Source organism: Xenopus laevis, chromosome 6L (genome assembly GCF_017654675.1).
Source record: "Xenopus laevis strain J_2021 chromosome 6L, Xenopus_laevis_v10.1, whole genome shotgun sequence".
In the NCBI taxonomy this organism is placed as follows: Eukaryota; Metazoa; Chordata; class Amphibia; order Anura; family Pipidae; genus Xenopus; species Xenopus laevis.
In genome coordinates, this window is record NC_054381.1 from 138,205,433 (window position 1) to 138,226,468 (window position 21,036).

The 21,036-nt window shown below is 43.3% G+C and overlaps 1 protein-coding gene and 1 pseudogene across 2 annotated transcripts in view; one reads left to right on the top strand and one right to left on the bottom strand.

The window, feature by feature from the left end:
- Positions 1-4,824, top strand: part of LOC108718593 — a 52,298-nt pseudogene extending 47,474 nt beyond the window's left edge. Inside the window, exons 17-19 of the transcript XR_005961730.1 lie at positions 211-395; positions 2,090-2,330; positions 3,919-4,824. The product of XR_005961730.1 is annotated as a sperm-associated antigen 1-like (transcript). The remainder of the gene's footprint in view (positions 1-210; positions 396-2,089; positions 2,331-3,918) is intronic.
- An 8,524-nt stretch (positions 4,825-13,348) lies between these two features.
- The window catches only part of rnf19a.L (ring finger protein 19A, RBR E3 ubiquitin protein ligase L homeolog), a 61,088-nt gene continuing 53,400 nt past the window's right edge, over positions 13,349-21,036 (bottom strand). Inside the window, exons 6-10 of the mRNA XM_018268136.2 lie at positions 20,361-20,475; positions 19,430-19,591; positions 17,337-17,550; positions 15,457-15,600; positions 13,349-15,203 (exon numbers count right to left, since the gene is read on the bottom strand). Coding sequence (XP_018123625.1) covers positions 14,579-15,203; positions 15,457-15,600; positions 17,337-17,550; positions 19,430-19,591; positions 20,361-20,475 — 1,260 coding nt within the window. The 3' untranslated portion in view covers positions 13,349-14,578. The remainder of the gene's footprint in view (positions 15,204-15,456; positions 15,601-17,336; positions 17,551-19,429; positions 19,592-20,360; positions 20,476-21,036) is intronic.

Below are 21,036 nucleotides of genomic sequence, written 5' to 3' on the forward strand. Positions count from 1 at the left end.
ATGTTCCACAGTGCCATACAATAGCTCCCTCCATACAATAGATCCCAGGTCCTTTGTTAGTTGCCGCTTACAGACCAGTCACACAAGATTCCTTTTTTTCGTTATATTTTGGAAAAATCGCCTATTTACCAGTTCCCTGTATTAAGAATAATAATCCTTTGACTGTGTGTTACTCCATAAATAATATAATAATCAAATTTACTATTTAAGGATTATCAGTCGTGTGCTAATGATCTCCGAAAAGTCATCTCTGTGGATGCTAGTATTGCAGAAGCGAAGAAACTACTGGATGAAATTGCTCCCTTTCTTACTGCAGCTGATGGTCTTGTAAAGGGGCAGGAAAAACAAAGAAAGAAGATCCTAATAGAGGAGGTATGTTACTCCAGCAGTTGTAGGTAGAGTTTGGGGAAGCTCCGTAACATACCATTAATTTAATTAGTTTGGGCAGGAAGCACCTAGATTAACAGTGGGGATAATAATCTCTGGTAAGGGACTTTGGCAGTGGGATAGAGGATATAGTAGGGAGAGATGGTGTCTATAGTAACAGTGGGATAATAGTCTCTGGGAAGGGACTGTGTTCGAGGGATAGCAGGTATAGTAGGGAGAGATGGTGCCTATAGTAGCAGGATAGTAGTCTCTGGGAAGGGAGTGTGACTGTGGGATAGCAGGTATAGTAGGGAGTAGTGATGGGTGAATTTGCGGCGTTTCGCTTCGACGAAAAATTCGCGAATTTCGCGCGAAATTCGCGAAACGGCGCCGGCGTCTCGTTTTTGACGCCGGCACCCGTTTTTCCGACGCCGGCGCCCGTTTTTTTACGCCGGCGTCCGTTTTTTCCGAAAAATTTTTTTTGACGCCGGCGAATTTTTGCGGGCGTTTCGCGAATTTATTCGCCTGCCGCAAATCACTAGTAGGGAGAGATGGTGCCTATAGTAACAGTGGGATAATAGTCTCTGGGAAGGGACTGTGACTGTGGGATAGCAGGTATAGTAGGGAGAGATGGTGCCTATAGTAACAGTGGGATAATAGTCTCTGGGAAGGGAGTGTGACTGGGATAGCAGGTATAGTAGGGAGAGATTGGGCCTATAGTAACAGTGGGATAATAGTCTCTGGGAAGGGAGTGTGACTGTGGGATAGCAGGTATAGTAGGGAGAGATGGTGCCTATAGTAACAGTGGGATAATAGTCTCTGGGAAGGGAGTGTGACTGTGGGATAGCAGGTATAGTAGGGAGAGATGGTGCCTATAGTAACAGTGGGATAATAGTCTCTGGGAAGGGAGTGTGACTGTGGGATAGCAGGTATAGTAGGGAGAGATGGTGCCTATAGTAACAGTGGGGATAATAGTCTCTGGGAAAAGGGACTATGGGGAAAGCATATGTTAAGGGTCCCTATAGCAACAGAGATAATAATAGTCTTTAGTAACAGACTGAGTGTAAGTATAGCAGGGCAACAAAGCAACAATTTGGCCTACCTGTGGCACTAAAGTTGTTCTTAAAATACAACTCCCAGTGTCTGCCTAGGGTGTTCAGAGCTGTAGTGTAACATCTGCTGAATATCAGTAAGTTGCCAAACACTAAAAACCTGTTTTGTCCCAGGTCCCACCCTGTGCTCAGGGGTGTCAGCCAATAAGCACTTGAAACATCTGACCAAATCGAGACTGAATTAGCGACGTGCAGATTTTATGAGAGCTATTTAGTGCCGTGTGAAAGGGATGATGGGAGTAAAGAGAGATCATTTAGTAGAATGGTGGGGATTTGGGAGGGATCTGTCTGTGTCAGGGCTGAGTTAGCACTAATGTCTCTAAGCAAATAGGACGCACTGTGCTGAATAACAAGGTTATCCCGTGTTTGCCGTTGGCTTATTTCTTATTGGAGAAATGTAGTCACATTTGCACCAAGGAAACCGTATACTGTCTGATTCATGTACATGTTGTGCACAGCCCTATACAAGTGTCTTCTCTTCTAGTGTCGCTAATGAATCACATTACAGCGATCCACTGGATTTATCCACTGCTGTTAAATTCTCTCCATTCAGCCCCACAGTCCCATAATAATCTTGTGTACAGACATTGCACAGAGCTGTGAATAATTTAATCCAATGCCTATGAGTTTGGACAGCAGTTAAATGAGATCAAATCAAGGAAAGATGAGACTGCCTGTGCCGATCTCTTGTCTGTCACAGAACCAAAGGACCTGCCTGTGCTTATGAGCAACAAGTTAGAGGAAGACAGTCTCCTGCTGATTGTACGGTCAATGAAACGCTGTCTTCTTCCCACGGAACCCGATCTGGTGTATCAGCACCTTTCTCACCTGAGCAAAGCAGAAAGGTTTCAGGTATGTATCTGTGTATGAGCAATCACTTAAACATGTGTCACTGCTCCCGGCTCTTATTAAAGTTGATAGGTGAACTGTGAAGGACTTGCAACACTCATTGGTGAGCTTAACTTCTCCTCCTCCTCCTCGCTGCAAGGTAGGTCCGACTTGTCCTCACTCACATGAAAATCTGGCAATTGGTGACAGGTTGATAGGGAGCAATTTGACTGCCGATGAGCGGAGCAGCAGCAACATCTATTTGCTCAGCTTAACCATTACACTGCTCAACCCCAGCAGAACTTTTTATCAAAGTATATAGTGCCTGTGTAACCTGCATTGCATGAACTTTACAGCATACATGTCCCATGTTACTGACAATGTTTCACAGGGAAAATGGCCACGGGTGAAAGCTGCTATTTGTTTTAGGAAAATATGACGGTGCTGGCAAATGGAGAGGGTATATGCAGTACAAATGATGTGGCTTGGGTGGGGAAGATATGTCCAACTTATATACATGGTAGGAAAATGTAGGCTTTACATGTCCTTTAACCATCAAATTTCCTTACTACAAGGGTTGGACCAGCACTTCAGAGAACCTGATGTGTGGACTTACTGTCACAACTAGTAGAAGTAAAACAATCTGGCTAACAGGTCTATATACTCATTAGGGATGCACCGAATCCACTATTTTGGATTCGGCAGAATCCTTCACAAAAGATTCGGCCGGATATCGATATTGGCAAATTAGGATTTGGTTCAGCTGGGCAGAAGGATTCGGCCGAATCCTGCTGAAAAAGGCAGAATCCCGAACCAAATCCTGGATTCGGTGCATCCCTAATAATCATGGGAATTATACTACAAAGGACTTGTCCACTGGAGATTAACCAATATTCTGGCAACCTAGTCCAACCCATCTGGCTACCAATATAACTAAGGGACCCACAGTTTCAGAAGGGCCACAAGACGGATTTTCCCCCTTTAATATTTATGTCACCAGCTTCTGATTTATTAATCCAACCCTCAAGCATTAAGGTGAAATGAGTAAGGGCTCTTACTGACGAGCAGTTGAAGCTGCGCTCCCCTGCGTTCCGTTTTTCTGCGTTCAGCCTTGCAGGGGAGCGCAGGAATAGACGCATTTAGCTTTTTTCAATGGGGCTGTACTCACACAGGCGTGTGTAGGCGCCGAACGCAGGTTGAGACGCAACATGCTGCATTTTTCCTGCGTTCGGCGCCTACACGCGCCCCATTGAAAAAAACTGGATGCGTCTACTCCTGTGCTCCCCTGCGGCTGAACGCATAAAAACGGAACGCAGGGGAGCGCAGCTTCAACCGCTCGTCAGTAAGAGCCCTAAGGGGAGACAGACTTGCTGGCACCTGCTAGCCACTGGGCAATGTGGGGCCCACAGATTTGGAAAGTTGCAAATACCATATTTAAGATGGAGGCAGACTATTATTGACCAGTAATATGCCGTATTTCATTATTACTTATCCCCAGACATATAAGGGTTAATTCCACCTGCGTGGTACTTTCACAATAAGAAAGTATGTGAAGCTAATCTAGTTGAATGGTTCTACCTGCTAACGAATGCTTTGTGTCTCTGTCTTACAGATCGTGGTCATGCTATTGAGCAAGAGTGAAAAGGATGAATTTCGGGATCTCTTTGATTCCCTCGCACAGAACCAGAACGGGGAGACAGAGCGGGAGGCCGTCCTGAGCCTCGCAAGGGAATATGAACTTTAATTCTGTGTTCATGGAACACGCCGAATCTCTATGCACGGTTCCACTGCAATAGGAAAGGCTGAACTATATTCAATATGCAATATTCACGCACGAATGTTCTTTAATAGATCCCCTATGCAATTTCCATCCAGTGACAACACACTGTACTTGTCAGCAACATTATATACCAAACCTGAAAAGAGTAGCGCTCCATTGAATCCCAGAGAAGAAAGCAGGTAAGGGTTTAGCCTCAGTCGTTTATATTTCTGCAGCAGGGATTTCATTAGGGCAAGTAAATTGTCTTATTGACTGTACAGCTTTCTTCAGAGGCTCCTGAATACTTCAATCAATAGCTCTGAATGTTTCATTGCACATTTGCTCCCTTGTACAGTTGGGGGTGGGGAAACGCTGGCTTTGGCCAGACATGGGGCACCAACCTGCTCTCATTTGTTATAATATTTATTCTAATTCCGTCACTGGTTTCATTTAGACATAAAGGAATCACAGGTACTGAGCAAACGGGACAAGACACGGGTATTTGTTTCCTATGGGGGCCCCTGTGGGAGCACAGCCAGTAGCTTTTGCTTTCTTTTCCCACCATTCACTATCCCTGTACATAACCAGGGGAAGCCGCACCTACTGTGTGTACTTACTTATTATTAATTATTATTATTTATAGTATTACAGAGAATACATCCCTGCTGGTTTGTTAGTAGACATGATGCTGTAATATTCGCTGTATATATTTCTGCTTGACCAAATAATGATCTTTATATTTAAATACATATTTTATTTCTTAAATGAAAACTATATCCCCCGAACAATGTAGGTCTCTATAAAAAGATATTGCATAAAACAGATCAAATATAAAACCCTGCTTCATGTAAATAAACCATTTTCATAATAATATACTTTTTTGGTAGTATGTGCCATTGGGTAATCAGAAATAGAAAATTGCCACTTTTCAGTTCTGTCTTTTGCTTCAACACTTCTTCCTGTTACAGTTAGAGCTGCAGTATTTCTGGTCAGGTGATCTCTGAGGCAGCACACAGACCATCACAAAATGGTGGCTCAAGGCAAGAGATGTAAAAGGGCAATATTTACTTAAATATATATTCCAGTTTGGTAAGATTCTTTAATATGTCACTTAATATGATAATATTTATGTTGGAGGTAAAGTTTCCCTTTAAAGGAGAACTAAACCCTAAAAATGAATATTGCTAGACATGCCATATTTTATATACTGAATTTATTGCACCAGCCTAAAGTTTCAGCTTGTCAATAGCAGCAATGATCCAGGACTTCAAACTTGTCACAGGGGGTCACCATCTTGGAAAGTGTCTGTGACACTCACATGCTCAGTGGGCTCTGAGCAGCTGTTGAGAAGCTAAGCTTAGGGCTCGTCACTAATTATCCAGCAGAAAATGAGGTTGGTCTGTAATATAAGCTGATGATACAGGGCTGATTATTAAATTCTGATGCTAATTGCACTGGTTTCTGTGCTGCCATGTAGTAATTATCTGTATTAATTACTAATCAGCCTTATATTGTGACATATCTATTCTATGTGTACTGTATATTGTGAGTGTGTCCCTAAGCTCAGTAAGTGACAGCAGCACAGAGCATGTGCAGTGAATCAGCAGAAAAGAATATGGGGAGCTACTGGGGCATCTTTGGAGACACAGATCTTTACTGCTAAAGGGCTGTGGTTGCCTTGGGCTGGTACAGAAGCACAAAACCATTATGTACAACATGTCTAGCTACTTAGTTCTCCTTTAAGCACATAGGAGACACCTGTATCTCTGTTGCAACGTATTTATCACATTGACAGTGTTAAATATTTTTAGAACTAAGGCAAAACCCTGTGTGTGTTTTATGACTGGCTAATGTCTGACTGAGCCCAGAGGCAAGTATCCTTATCACTGTGTGTGCAACACCGGAAGCAATGTTGGCTTATATACGTGTTGCGCTTATATTAGTGGAGTAGAACGGTGTTCATGGGAACATTCACATAACTTGTCATGGTTTGGACATTTGGGGTTGGCTTTGGCTTTTGGCAGAGGACACTGCAGACAAACACACGCAGAGAAAGACATTTTTGTGGGTACAATGGTTTATCATAAGGTCACACAGTCACAAACCTGTAAATGCAACAAAAGCTGTGAAACTGGTCCCAGGGCGGGTTATTAGATCCACATTGTTACTGGATTTGCTGATAACGGAGCTGCTATTCTCATAGAACTAGGGAAAGCTGTCCATAGACGTGCCGTTTATTAGTAGGGATGCACCGAATCCCCTATTTTGGATTCGGCCGAACCCCCGAATCCTTCTTGAAAGATTCGGCTGAATACCGAACCGAATCCTAATTTGTATATGCAAATTAGGGGTGGGAAGGGGAAAATATTTTTTACTTCCTTGTTTTGTGACAAAAAGTCACGAGATTTCCCGCCCCTAATTTGCATACGCAAATTAGGATTCGGACCTGCCTGGCAGAAGGATTCGTCCGAATCCTGCTGAAAAAGGCAGAATCCTGGATTCGGTGCATCCCTAATATTAGGCTATTGGACAAACTAATGTCCATTCCAATCTTCCAACCTGCAACTAACCATTCAGATTAATATAAAGTTGTAAAGAGAAGAATCACACGATGCTCGGGCCATTGATTGACAGGCAGCGACTGTACGACAATTATGTCTGACAAATAGTAGTGACAGTCTCCCATTGATAGTCAGATAGGAAATACATGTAACAGACAAAACACTTGATTATATAGGGAATAATGGACCCCTACTGTAAAATATATGGCTGTTATAAGTCACCAATGTTATAAGTCACCATGACTAAATAAAGGTACAAGAGTGAAGGCCGTGTGCTTTTATATGGGACCTGTTATCCAGAATGCTCGGGACCTGGGGTTTTCCGGATAAGGGATCTTTATGTAATTCGGATCTTCATCGCTTATGTCTACTAGAAAATCATGTAAACATTCTATAAACTCAATAGGCTGGTTTTGCTTCCAGTAAGGATTAATTATATCTTAGTTGGGACCAAATACAAGCTACTGTTTTATTATTACAGAGTGAAAGGAAATTATTTTTAAACATTTGGAGAAAATGGAGTCTATGTGAGATGAGCCTTTTCGTAATTCAGAGCTTTCTGCATAATGGGTTTCTGGATAACGGATCCCATACACGAATATATTCTCCCAAATATTCTGCCCTTTGTGTATATAAAATCTAGGCTTTCCCCTATTGCTCCGTAGCAATATCCGTAACACACAGGGAACTAGAGAGAGCACAGCCTTCTGGTGAGGGAAAAAAGCATTGCCCTTAATTGCATTAATTACCTCCGCAATATGTAATGAGCTGCTTGTGTCTGTATCTCATGGGAGGCACTGATCTCTGTTTCTTGGAAATAGAACTGTGATTGGCCCTTCAGGATCTCCATTCAGCTGCATCAAGTCACACCATGTCCAGTAACAACAATCTGCCGTTGGGATAATGAGCGATACTCAATGTTTTAGAAAACTCTACAAAATGTGATGTCATTTTAGATGGTTGATCCTTTTATATAAATTTGACTTTCAATTGGACACAATGTGCTTTGCCTGATGCATGCAGTCATACAGCAGGGTACCCAAAAACTGCCGGTTATCAGAGGTGGTGTTAGAGCTGAGGGTACCCCATCATTGTAGGACCCTGAAAACTTTATTTAGTACAGTTCAGTAGTCACGACAGGCCCCGTATGTTCCACTTGTACAGATGAAATCAGGATTCTCCGCTAAACAGACCCCAGAAGGATTCATGTAAAACTGCTCAGAGCACTCACTCCTTTAAAGGAGAAAGCAAAGCTAAAAGTAAGCTTTATCAGAAAGGTCTATATAAATACACCAGTAAACCCTCAAAGTAATGCTGATCTGAGTCCCCTGTCAAAAGAAACAGCACATTTCTTACCTTCTATTCTGTACACATGGGCTTCTGTATCAAACTTACTGCCTTCAGCTTAAACCTACAGGGCTAGGGCTTGAGCATGCTCAGTTTGCTGCTCCCTCCCTGCTGTAATCTGAGCCCAGAGCTATGAGTGAGCAAGGAGAGAATCAGGCAGGAAGTGATGTCACACCAAGCTAATATGGCAGCTACTATCATAAACAATCAGAGAGAGCTTCTAGAGCTGTTCACTCAGGTATGGTAAAGCATTCTGCAGAATATAGTGTTCTAGCTTGCACTATTGTGGCTAATCTATTGGCAATAAACTGCTTCGATAGCTTTCCTCCTCCTTTAAAGGGGCTGTTCACCTTTCACTTTTAGCACAACATGGATATTATATGAGACAATTTGCAACTTGATTTAATTTTTTTTATGGTTTTAGTTATTTGGCTTTTTTTGTTCAGCCATTCCCCAGTTTCGAATTCCTGCAGCGATCTGGTTGCTAGGGTTGTTTGCCATAGCAACTAAGCAGTGGCTTGAATGAGAGACTGGAATATGAATAGTAGATGAGTTGTAAAATAAGGAATAAAAAGTAACAATAATGATAAAATTGTAAGCTCACAGAGCAACATGTTGCCGGGGTCAGTGACCTCCATTTGGCAGATAATGCAAAAATTACAAAAAAAAATAAAAAAAATAATGGAGAACTTGCAAAGTTGCCAGGAATAGCACATTCTCTAATTACTAAAAGTTAAAAGCTAAACAAACCAAGTACTTTTTTGCCATTTCCATTTTCTTTCTGTTCCCAAGATATTAACAACTGCCAATATAATGAATCTAAAAACAGAACCACCTGATGCTGATTTCTGCCACGTGATGGAAAATGAAGTCGATGAGAAAGATTTGTGATGTTTCTCTGAGAGGCGTCACCAACTTCATTTTCTAAGCAGAGCAACAGCACAAGAATGAAATGACCAGCAGGCGGTGCTCTGGGCTACGGTCAAGAACCCAATGTGCTCGGTAGTTAAAGGAACAGTAACACCAAAAAATTAAAGTGTTTTAAAGTAATGAAAATATAATGCAGTGTTGCCCTGCACTGGTAAAACTGATGTGTTTGCTGCCTTCAGAAACACTACTATTGTTCATATAAACAAACTGCTGTGTAGCAATGGCGGAAATTGAAAAAAGTCTATATGGCACAGGTTAAATAGTGGATAACAGATAACACCATTATGTTCTACAGAGCTTATCTGATGTGTAACCTGAGCCTTTTCTCCTTTGAATGGCTGCCCCCATTGCTACACAGCAGATTATATATAAAAACAATAGTAGTGTTTCTGAAGCAAACACATCAGTTTTACCAGTGCAGGGCAACACTGCATTATATTTTTATTACTTTAAAACACTTTCGTTTTTTGATGTTACTGTTCCTTTAACCAATTGCATGCTTGAAACGCAAAAATCAGCAATGTGACCAACAGGGTCACTCTGTTACTAGGGGCCTATTAATAATGCTGGGTACAAATTGGAGGAAAGCATCGCCAGTGATATTGCCCATAGCAACCAATCAGCAATTCAATTTCAACAGTCACCTACAAGTTTACGAACAAAAGAAAAGATCTGATTGGTTGCTGTGGACAACATCACCGGTGATGCTTTCCTCCAATGTTTACATGATAAATAGGCTCCTAGGAGAAAGGCAACTGGATTCAGTCATGGGCTAATAAAAGCTGCTGACAGACCGAGTTGGCAGCTTACGGACAGTGTGTGGGGCTTTCCGACGAAAGTCAGGCAGATGTTGATCGGGCAGGGTAAAAATCCCGTCAGATCGTGGACCGCATCTGTTCGTTTATGCCGTCCCGCAATCAGACCGCCCGTATTGCTTTAATTATGATCCAATCGTATGGCCCATGATCGGATCAACTAAATATCGCCAACCACAATGTGGGCACATCAGGGAGAGATCTGCAAAAGCAGCAGATGTCTATGTGTATGGCCACCTTAATTCATCTTGGGTAATTTACTCTTAGGAACCTTCCACTAACCCAGTACTTACCCTGGTGCAGCTCAATGATCCTCTCTAATTCTGTCTCCCCATGGAAGGGGGAAAGGTAGAATTGGGTTTGTACCCATTGATATCTATGAAGGAATAGGAAGCACAGTCTGACATTGAGCAAGAGCACCCTCTAGTGGCCACAGCTCTACAAATCTTTTTTTCCCCACATCTCCATAGAAGTCAGTGCAATGAGAGAGAACTCCTGACCTGCTGGGGACAAACCACCCCTCACTCGGGGGGGGGGGGGGGGGGGGAATAGTACAAGGAATATGAGCAAGAACTGAGCACATAAAGGATTCATTCTGAACGGTTTCCTGTTGTCATGCAGATTTTCTCATCTTGGGACAGCCATGCAATTGGCTAAGGCAAGAGAGTTAAAAGTGGAGCAATGGGAAGACATGAGTTGCTAAAATTTGCAGTATGAGTAAAGAGAGCATGGAGAGGAGAAGTAGAAAGATTATTACAGGGTTGCATGGGGATGAGACAAGTCGATAGGATGGTGGAATGTACGAGTGCAGAGGGTTGATAGGGAAGCTCTGGAGGCGGCATGAGTTACACCAGGTTATGGTTCTTTGGGAGATTGGGCACAATTGCATAATGGGTTAAATGGGAGGAAATAGAGAAGTAACAGTTCACAGATATCAGGTGGTTCTCTATCAGGTAGAGCAGTGCTGTCCAAATTCTATGGTACCGAGGGCCGGAATTTTTCCAATCTACATGGTGGAGGGCCGATAACGGAAGCCAGCGTTAGCCACTCCCTGTTTTTAGACCACACCCACTTTAAACCACACCCATGTTTCCTCAAGACCATGTCCACATTAACAGCACACCAAAAAACCAAATGGTTGGTGCTCACTGCAGGGATCAGGGCTGGAACTAGGGGTAGGCAGAGTAGGCGGCTGTCTAGGGCGCCATCATTGAGGGGCGCCCTTTTTTCAAGCATTTATTTAATAATTTGTTTCAGTAATTATGGTCACCCAGTTGGGTGGAATCCATCTCCTTCTCCCTCTTGCCGGCAAGTAATAGCTCCTTCTGTGCGGTGCACCACTATGTACGCATACGCGTCAATGATGTCACTGATGTGTTGGATGAGAGAGGCAGAGAGCTGGGGGGCTGCTTGGTGTGGCTCTTGCTGCTCTCAGCCCTGCACAGTTGCACTGAACTGAAGACTTTCTTTCTATTACTGTGAAAGTGTGAAGCTTCCTGCTGGCACAGCCAGGTACAGATTTGTGGCCCATATGTTTGCTGTTGCTGCTGGGCGCTGGCACAGGTATATAAATACTTGGGGGCAATATGATGTGATCAGATTTATTGTTGGCTGCTGCTGACACAGGTAAAGATTGGGGGCAATATAATGGCTGCAGGAGGGCTGTATGATGGATGGCTGCTGCGCTTGCTGGTATAGGTACAGGGAGCAGTAATATAAATGAAAAAGTGTTGTACATTTTCTTGCTCTCTTTATTTAAAAACCATCATGTAAGGAGTAAATGGTAATACAGGACGGAGGAACTGATTGAAGCTCTTGCCTAGGGTGCCAAACTACCTTGTGCCTGTCCTGGCAAAGATGTCACTCATATGTGAAAAAAAAAGTCATATTAAGACATACCCATAAATCCATAAGCCTCCTCCTCCCCTGTGTATAATACAGTATCCCCAGCATATGATTAAACACCTTAGGGGCCACTAACAATAATTTTCAATTGCTAACAAACCCCCAGAACAAATACCAAAGTATGACACACACAGGGAGGGAAGGCAGAACAGAGCAGGAGACAGGAATCAGGACCAGTCTAATATGTACTACATACAGTGACACATTAGCATTTTGTACTCAAGAATCACCTGCAAATCTTTTCTTTTCATTCTGGGGCTGTCAGGCCAATCTTATATCTGTGTTAGATTGGGGGTCTCAAAAAAGCTGATCATTTTTAGGGGCTGCCAGTTCCACTTCACTAGCGATACTGACTGGGGGTTTAAGTAGTACAGGTATGGAACCCGGTATCCGGAAACCCATTACTCCCATAGACCCCATTTTATCCAAATAATCCACATTTTTAAAAATTATTTCCTTTTTCTCTGTAGCTTGTACTTGATCCAACAAATCTACTCCTACTCTATGTGTCTTTAGGGGCAACTGCTGTGTAACTGGGCAAGTCCTTACTGATAGGGACACTGATCAATACAATAATGATGTGAGTATGTTGCAGAGTACAGCACAGCGCTGATGAAGTAAATGCCTGCCCAGTGTGGGTGATCAGACAAAGAGGCAAAGGTTGGGCACCAGGTCTGATTGATGGGAAAGCAGACAAATCTAAGGAGAGAAGAAGAACGGGAAGGGAAAGCAGACAAATCTAAGGAGAGAATATGGGAAGGGAAAGCAGACAATTCTGAGGAGAGAAGAACGGGAAGGGAAAGCAGACAAATCTGAGGAGAGAAGAACGGGAAGGGAAAGCAGACAAATCTGAGGAGAGAAGGGAAAGCAGACAAATCTAAGGAGAGAAGATGGGAAGGGAAAGCAGACAAATCTAAGGAGAGAAGAATGGAAAGGGAAGCCAGACAAATCTAAGGAGAGAAGGGAAAGCAGACAAATCTAAGGAGAGAAGGGAAAGCAGACAAATCTAAGGAGAGAAGAACGGGAAGGGAAGCCAGACAAATCTAAGGAGAGAAGGGAAAGCAGACAAATCTAAGGAGAGAAGACCGGGAAGGGAAAGCAGACAAACCTAAGGAGAGAAGAACGGGAAGGGAAAGCAGACAAATCTAAGGAGTGAAGAACGGGAATGGAAAGCAGACAAATCTAAGGAGAGAAGAACGGGAAGGGAAAGCAGACAAATCTAAGGAGAGAAGAACGGGAAGGGAAAGCAGACAAATCTAAGGAGTGAAGAACGGGAAGGGAAAGCAGACAAATCTAAGGAGAGAAGAACGGGAAGGGAAAGCAGACAAATCTAAGGAGTGAAGAACGGGAAGGGAAAGCAGACAAATCTAGGGAGAGAAAACCGGGAAGGGAAAGCAGACAAACCTAAGGAGAGAAGAACGGGAAGGGAAAGCAGACAAATCTAAGGAGAGAAGAACGGGAAGGGAAAGCAGACAAATCTAAGGAGTGAAGAACGGGAAGGGAAAGCAGACAAATCTAAGGAGAGAATATGGGAAGGGAAAGCAGACAAATCTAAGGAGAGAATATGGGAAGGGAAAGCAGACAAATCTAAGGAGAGAAGAACAGGAATGATATCTCTGCTGAAGGGCCTTACCTTGCTTCCACCACTCACATAATTTATTCCTCTAGCAGAAGGGCCTGGTCCAGAGGTAACTAGAACATAATGCAGCGACAGGGCAAACGAAGCACTTTTAGACATTTATTCGGGTATGCAGTATACACGCCTATTATTCAGCAAAATATTGCAAACAAATTTACAAATACGAGAACAAGCTCTGTCCAATAGGTCTGGCACTAGTGTTATAAGCGGTTAAACTGGTAAGAAGAATCACGGTTAGGCCTGTGGAACATGGCAATTGACTTTCAGTCACACTCCGGAACATTCAAGTAGCACCATCTTGGCAAGACTGAAGGAACAGGACAAGGCTGTTTCCATAGCGACAATGTTTGTTTTTTGCATTGTTAAAGGGGAAACCCACTGCAAAGTCGACCAGTCCTGGTGTTCCGACCCCATCCATATTAGCAGTTACTCGTGTAAGCGAAAAGCAAATGATTTCTTATCCGCCAACAAATCAGTGGACGGGCGATCTGCACTGTGCTTTGTATTACTATTGGAGAAGTCATTTGCGGGGGGGGGGGGGGGGGAGAAAGATGTCATTATATTATTATATTTCCTCTGAAGCCTGAGTGAGTCTTTGGTAGGCTGATACAGTTGTATTATCTATATTCTAGCACAGTCATTGATCTGCCCAGTGCCCCAGCCCTCAGGAGGACTTCAAGGAAAACCAGCAGTAAGAATAAACTCTCAAAGGACCAGGCACTTAAACCCCAGTCTTTGTTAAAGGCACCGATAATCAACAGAGGGTGGTCTTATCCCAAAGGTGACAGTTTGTCCTGCTAGAATGTTGTCGAGTGGATGTCACTCTGATGATACTGAACACAGTGAGCCCAAGTCATGCCGGAACTTGGTAAAACTTCTTTTTTCCCAGTTGCCCTTTCAGCAAGTTGTGCAAAATCAATGTAATCGCCCCAACCCTGCTCCTCCGTAGGGCTGTTTGCCTCCTGACGCGTTTCGTGTACGTTGCATAACCCTCTAGTAGCAATTGATTAAAAACATAACATTATACCATGGAATGAAGTTAAATCCAGCGTGAACGACTGAATTTAGAAGGAAAGCTCTCCGTGCATATGGACGAGTCATCAATAGAACTACGTCCTCCATACTAGGTGTTAGTTCCAGGTGCAGAATTTGGAATAAAGGGACCTTTCTGTCCTTCAATAAAACTGCATTGCAAGAAGCAGAACAGTGGGAGGTGCCTGATATAGTCCGATGCTCCGTTAGATGACTCTGCAGTCGAGTCGAAGCTTTGGGTGTGAGCAGGGCTAGTGGTGAGAAGTATTGCAGCAGTGAGAGCTCTAGATGTCCGTCTGGATTGCACTCTGCACTTGCGTTTCCCCGGTCTCGTCCTGTCTGTGTGATACATTGTGAGACGGGTTCTCTTCCGCTATATAACTCAGCGGGGAGACATCCGTAACCATTGCAGCTGGGTGAGGAGAGTTCTCCAGGCGGTCGTTCTCTACCTCAGGGAGGGGGCTGACGGTGGTGAAGCGAAAGTGGTAGTCGTTGGAGCCATGGCTACAAGATGTTTTCATGCTTTCCATGTCGGAGCAGCTGAATTCGGAGAAATGGCTGCAGTGGGAGTCAGCGACTGACGGGATACTGTCACTTAATGACGGCGAGTCAAACTCGCTGGAATTGGTGCTTTGCTTTTCCAGGAGCTGAGCGTCCATATCTTCTCTCGTCTCGTTTATCTTCTTGCTGCTCTTTTTCCTCACTTTCCCTTTACATTTTTTACCCGTCGCGGCTTCTTTGGACCATTTGCTTGTGCTGCTCTTGCTCTCGGTTAGACAAACTGCAGAGCCGCCGCCATTACTGTGACTTGCTGCACCGCCATCATCAACACTGCTGCTGCCGCTGTTGTGCCTGAATTTGATTGGCTTAGACTCAATGTCCACCTGCACCTCCATACTGGTGCTATCCCTGGGAAGAGAAAAAGCCAAGATTTAGCATGTGAAATAGTACGGAACTATCAGGAAGAATGGCTGCGGGAGATTCTGTACAGGAACAAGGCAGAGCTATAGAAGAAAAAGGGCTGCTGGGAGCAATAGCTGAAACGACCTAATTGGCTGTATGTAAAAGGTTTCTCTGAAGCAGTTGCAAAAGTACAACTCCCAGCATCCTCTACTGGCAGAGGCATAAGACAAATGAAAACAAAGCATCTGTATCTATTTACCTGTCCAGAGGCATGTAGGAATTCAGTATGGAGCCAGCCATTGCCTTGGTGCTGGCGTTATCACTCATTGTTCCTAAGCTGACTGTTCCAGATTCTCCGCTCAGACTGTATCTTTCCTTCTGCACATCTGCTTGTACTTCCAGCCTGTGAGGAAGGAGATGTTTAGGTGTGATGGACATGTCACTGAGTTATATGTGTTTCTATGGGGTGCTGGAGCTTTTCTAACACATCCCATCACTACAAAACAATCACATACCTGTTACATAAAGAGGAGTCAGACAGTGTAGGAGAGAAAGGGGACTAATCACTGGGATGAGAGTCTCCAGCACAAAGCAGAGCACTGGGCAATGACTGGTCACAGCACATCATTAGGCTGAGGCTACAGACTCCATAGCGGGTTATAAAGCCACTTACATAAAACCTTTGTACAGAAAATCCCTTCCCAGCTCTTGGTTAATCTTTGCCATTCTAGCTGTGTTTTAGGGTCAACCTTTTAATTTATTTCTAAATTACACTGTTTACACTGCAAATAATTCACTCTACAATATAAAATTTCATTCCTGAACCAGCAGGTGTATTTTTTTAGTTGTAATATTGGTGTGTAGGTGCATCTCAGGTTATTTTGTCTGGTCATGTGCTTTCAGAAAGAGCCAGTACTTTAGGATGGAACTGCTTTCTGGCAGGCTGTTGTTTCTCCTACTCAATGTAACTGAATGTGTATCAGTGGGACCTGGATTTTACTATTGAGTGTTGTTCTTAGATCTACCAGGCAGCTGTTATCTTGTGTTAAGCTGGCTATAGATTTTAAAATTTAAAAAGATCTTTCGTTATCGTGAGACCAAGATTATCTCGAAATGATCGTTTAAATGTACGATTTGTCCATCACCATTTCAGGCGATATTGCCAGCAAAACTGAGGGTAGCTGCCTGCTTGGCCTTGCAAACATAGATAGACTGCACTGGGGCCGATAAAAAGTTTTTAACCCGGCCGATCAATTTTCTGACATATGTCGGACGAAAAATCGTAAGATGTACGATCATTAGATTCCCCCTAACTTCACGATAATTTGATGGATTGCACTGAAATCGATCGTTCACCCATAAAAGAACTTTGCGTCTAAGGGGACATTTAGGGAGCTGCTATCTGGTTACCTTCCCATTGTTCTGTTGTTAGGCTGCTGGGGAGGGGGGTGATATCACTCCAACTTGCAGAACAGCAGTAAAGCGTGACTGAAGTTTATCAGAGTGCAAGTCACATGACTGGGGGCAACTGGGAAACTGACAATATGTCTAGCCCCATGTCGGATTTCAAAATTAAATCTAAAAAAATGTGTTTGCTCTTTTGAGAAATGGATTTCAGTGCAGAATTCTGCTGGAGCAGCACTATTAACCGATATGTTTTGAAGAAAAAATAAAATTCTCATGACAGTGTCCCTTTAACCCAGGAGTGCCCATAATTTACTAGTGGGAGGTCTACTTTTAGTTATGTTGTCCCATTATAATCGACATCCATGAAAGCAGTATTCTGTTCCATGGAAAATATTACTTTAATACTGACTTATGGGAAACTGTATATTGATATATTTAACAAGCAACAATTTCAGACAAGCTGTTTATTGACAGTGTCTTGAGATCTACTCATCACCAGCTAAAGGTCTACTGGTAGATCCCGATGTACCTTTTGGGCACCCCTGCTTTAACCTGTGCTATCCTGGGTGCCCCAGTGCTTGGGGACAATAGTCAAGATGTACAGGTGTTTGCCCATTGGTCAGTCATTGAACACAATTGGAATCCTTAGCTGTGGTGACATGGCAGCTTCATTATAAGCGGCTGGCTGTACATACGTTATACGGATTATACAGCGAAATTTCCGCTTCTTACCTATTGAAGCAATTCACCATAGCACTTCCGGACAGGCTTCCAGTGATGCTGGCTCCAGCCAGTGCCATGGTGCTGGCAGTTTCACTCAGATTATCCCGGATTGCTCCAATTCTATCCATGTGACTCCCACTGGCGCTCAAGCTGCCCGTCATCCCTCCTACACTTCCTTCTCCGATGCTGGGGTTGTTATGCGCTTCAGCAACTGACGTGGCATCTAAACAACACAGAGTAAAAGTGAGTAGGGGCAGATTTATCAAAGGTTGAAGTGAAAAATCTAATTGAAAAAGAAATCAAATTTCGAGCTAATGTATCATGTACCATCACTTAAAAAGTTTGACTTCGACCATTCACCATCTAAAACCTGCCGAATTGCTGTTTTAGCCTATGGGGGACCTCCTGGAGTCAATTGGTGGACTTTGAAAAATCAAAGGGCTTTTTTGGAAAAACCACGATTCGTATGCGCTATTAGTTCAATTCGTCCGATTTGAATTCGGATGAATTAGAACGAATACGGACTATTCACCTGCAAAAAAAACTTCGGTTGGTCTTTTTGAATTCGAATTTCGAAGTCTTTCAAATTCAAAATTCGACCCTTGATAAATTTGCCCCTTATTTACTGCTGACTTGCTGAACTACAATGCCCTGCTATTAACCAGATTCAGCACACAGGGATCAGTGTTGTGCCAAATGAGCTGACCATCAGAATGGATCACGTGTGTGTGGTCAATACCAGTGGAATACGGAGTAACCTGGTAGTAAAAAGCTACCCGTAGCTCGGTAGGGAAAGGGTTATGAGATTTTATTTCTCAGGCTGTACTGGGCAAGCCTGGGGTTTCACATCAGGAAATAACGAGAGGAAAATCTGCATTTGGCAGTGAGTATCGGCCTTGGAAGCTCGGAGCAATATGTCCTGTACATTCTGTTTCCAGACAAACGCGTAAACACACAGAGTGCAGGACAAGCTGTAATGGGTAACATTTCTATAGGGAATCTTGTATTTGTCTGAAACACAATGGCTGCCCATATCCCTCGACTGGCTCAGCAAATAGGACAGGACTGATCATTTAACCCTCAGGATAAAAAACTGATCCCACTGCAGCCTATGTGGACTGAATGGGGCCCTCGCTCCATTGGGATTGGATGTGTGACCGTTTCTATTAACCCAAACAGTTCAGACACAGACGTTAGTTCTGATGATACTGCAGCTTTCAGCATTTTTGGGGGTTAAATAGGATTTGTCACCGTGCCCAGAAAAGCTTTTGGCTTGTGCAGATATGAAATCATTTCCCTTTAGCTTGAACAGAAGGGTCTGAAGCATTTCTCTTTCCCTGAGCTTTATCTGATCACCCCAGACAGATCCCCCGCACTCATTATAAAGCACATGCCAGGAGTTGCCACTTTAAGGCTTCCAATTTTAGATCAATATTCCTAGAAAGCTGCTACTGTTGAACTACATCTCCCATCATCCTCTGCCAGCAGCTATTGCTCAACCAGAAGAAGCTACAACATTTTCCAGTACTGTTATTTATCTTCCAAAAAAGAAAAAAAGAAAAAAACCCTACTGTGATATCTGAATATACAGAATGCGCCTGTAACACAAAGGAAATTAAAGGGGTGGTTCAAACTTGAGTATGATGTAGCGAGTGATATTCTGAGACAATTTGCAACTGGTTTTTATTTTTTATGATTTGTGGTTTTTGTGTTATTTGGCTTTTTATTCAGCAGCTCTCCAGTTTGCAATTTCAGCAGTCTGGTCGCTAATATAAATAGGGGAGGGTCTGAATAGAAAGAGGAGTAATAAAAATGAGCAAAAACCATACATATGTAGCCTTACAGAGCATTTTAAATGGGGTCAGCGACACCTATTTGAAAGTTGGAAAGAGTCAGAATAAGAAGGCAAACAATTCAATAACTATAATAAATAAATAATGAAGACCAATAAAAAGTTGCTTGGAATTGGCCATTCTATAATATACTAAAAGTTAACTTAAAGGTGGACCACCCCTTTAATGCAATTCCTTCCCATGTTCATCAACGTACAACACTCCATGTTTTCCCATCAGCAATAAAATCTGACTGGCAGCCCCTCTCACCTGTAGCTGTATTTGTTCCACCAACATTGATATCATTCTCATCATCAAATTCAATCCGGACTCCTTTGCCGTTGCCAGCAGACACCCCGCAGCCGCCACTTCGGCAAAGAGATATGGGCACCACTCCATAGACATAGGCCAACATAATCGGAACGCCGATACCTTGGTAACAGCAAAAGTAGAGAGTATTATAACCAGATATTTGTTATGGGATGCCTACATTGTGACTTTACAGCAGCTGTGACTGGGTCTGGCCACATCCACATTTAGAACTATGCGAGTTAATGTCCATCACAGGGTCCCCAACCTTTTTTTTCTTTTCTTACCAGTGAGCCAAATTCAAATGTAAAAAAAAGTTACAAAGGCATGCAAAGAGTTCCTGGAGTGCCAAATATGGACTATGACTGGCTATTGGTAGCCAATATGTGGGCTGGCAGCCTATATAGGGTTGCCATCTTTTTAGAAAGTTTTTACTGGCCAGTGGTGGGGGCGGGAACAAAAGGGGCGGTCGTGATGCAAAAGGGTGCAGAGCCATGTACTGTGATGCAAAAGGGGTTGAGCCATGTTGCGCAATGGCCAGAAAAAAAGGTAAGTTTTGAGCGAATTTGGGGCCGGCCAGGGGCTTTATTTAAAGGGTATTACAAATTTTTCAGCAACTACATTGCTGGTAAATTTGTACTACCGGCCCTGGCAAGTGTTTTACCTGCTAGGCCGGTAAAATACCGGTCGGGTGGCAACCCTAAGCCAATGAGGTTCTGTTTGGCAGTGCACCTGGTTTTTATACAAAAAAAACTTGCCTCCAAGCCTGGAATTAAAAAAAAGCACCTGCTTTGAGGCCGCTGGGAGCAACATCCAAGGGGTTGGTGAGTGCCATGTTTCTCGGAGCCACTGGATGGGATGACTGATCTATGAGCATGGAGCTCACACTTACCGACAGTTACCGCTGCCACAACTGGCGACACAATGACAGACAAGGTGACACCACCAGCGATGGCCAGATTCCTCTTGTGCTTTGAAATGTCTTTGCCTTCATAACGATTGTGAATCTGTGTGATAAGGTATTTAATGCCATTAATATACACAGATGTTATAGTCAGGCTGGTTATTCATCCCACAACCAGAGTCCTTGCTAATGTTGGTGGAACCTTCCAGTCAATTGTCACCAACAACTGGAAACTAGGGCTTGAGAATGGCAGATCCCATTACCCAAGGAAGGGTGGGGGGGGGGCTATTCACTTTTAGAAAGAGGCTTGTGGGTAATTTACAGAATCACAGCAAGTTCACCGCACCTGTTTGTGCTTCACAGTTACAGGAAACAATAAGGTGAAGTTACATGAAGTAATAAACTGGACACATCAGTTATGAGCAATGACCGCTCCCAGAACTCCTTTACTTTTCTTGTTTAAAGGAACAGTAACACCAAAAAATTAAGTGTTTTAAATGAAAATATAATGTAGTGTTTCCTGCACTGGCACTTTTACAAACACAGGGGACACAGCACATAATAGATAAACTCTGTAGTATACAATGGGATTCTTCAGAACGTATCTGTTATCTACTGTGTATCCTGTGCTTGAATGGCTGCCCCCATGGCTACACAGCAGCTT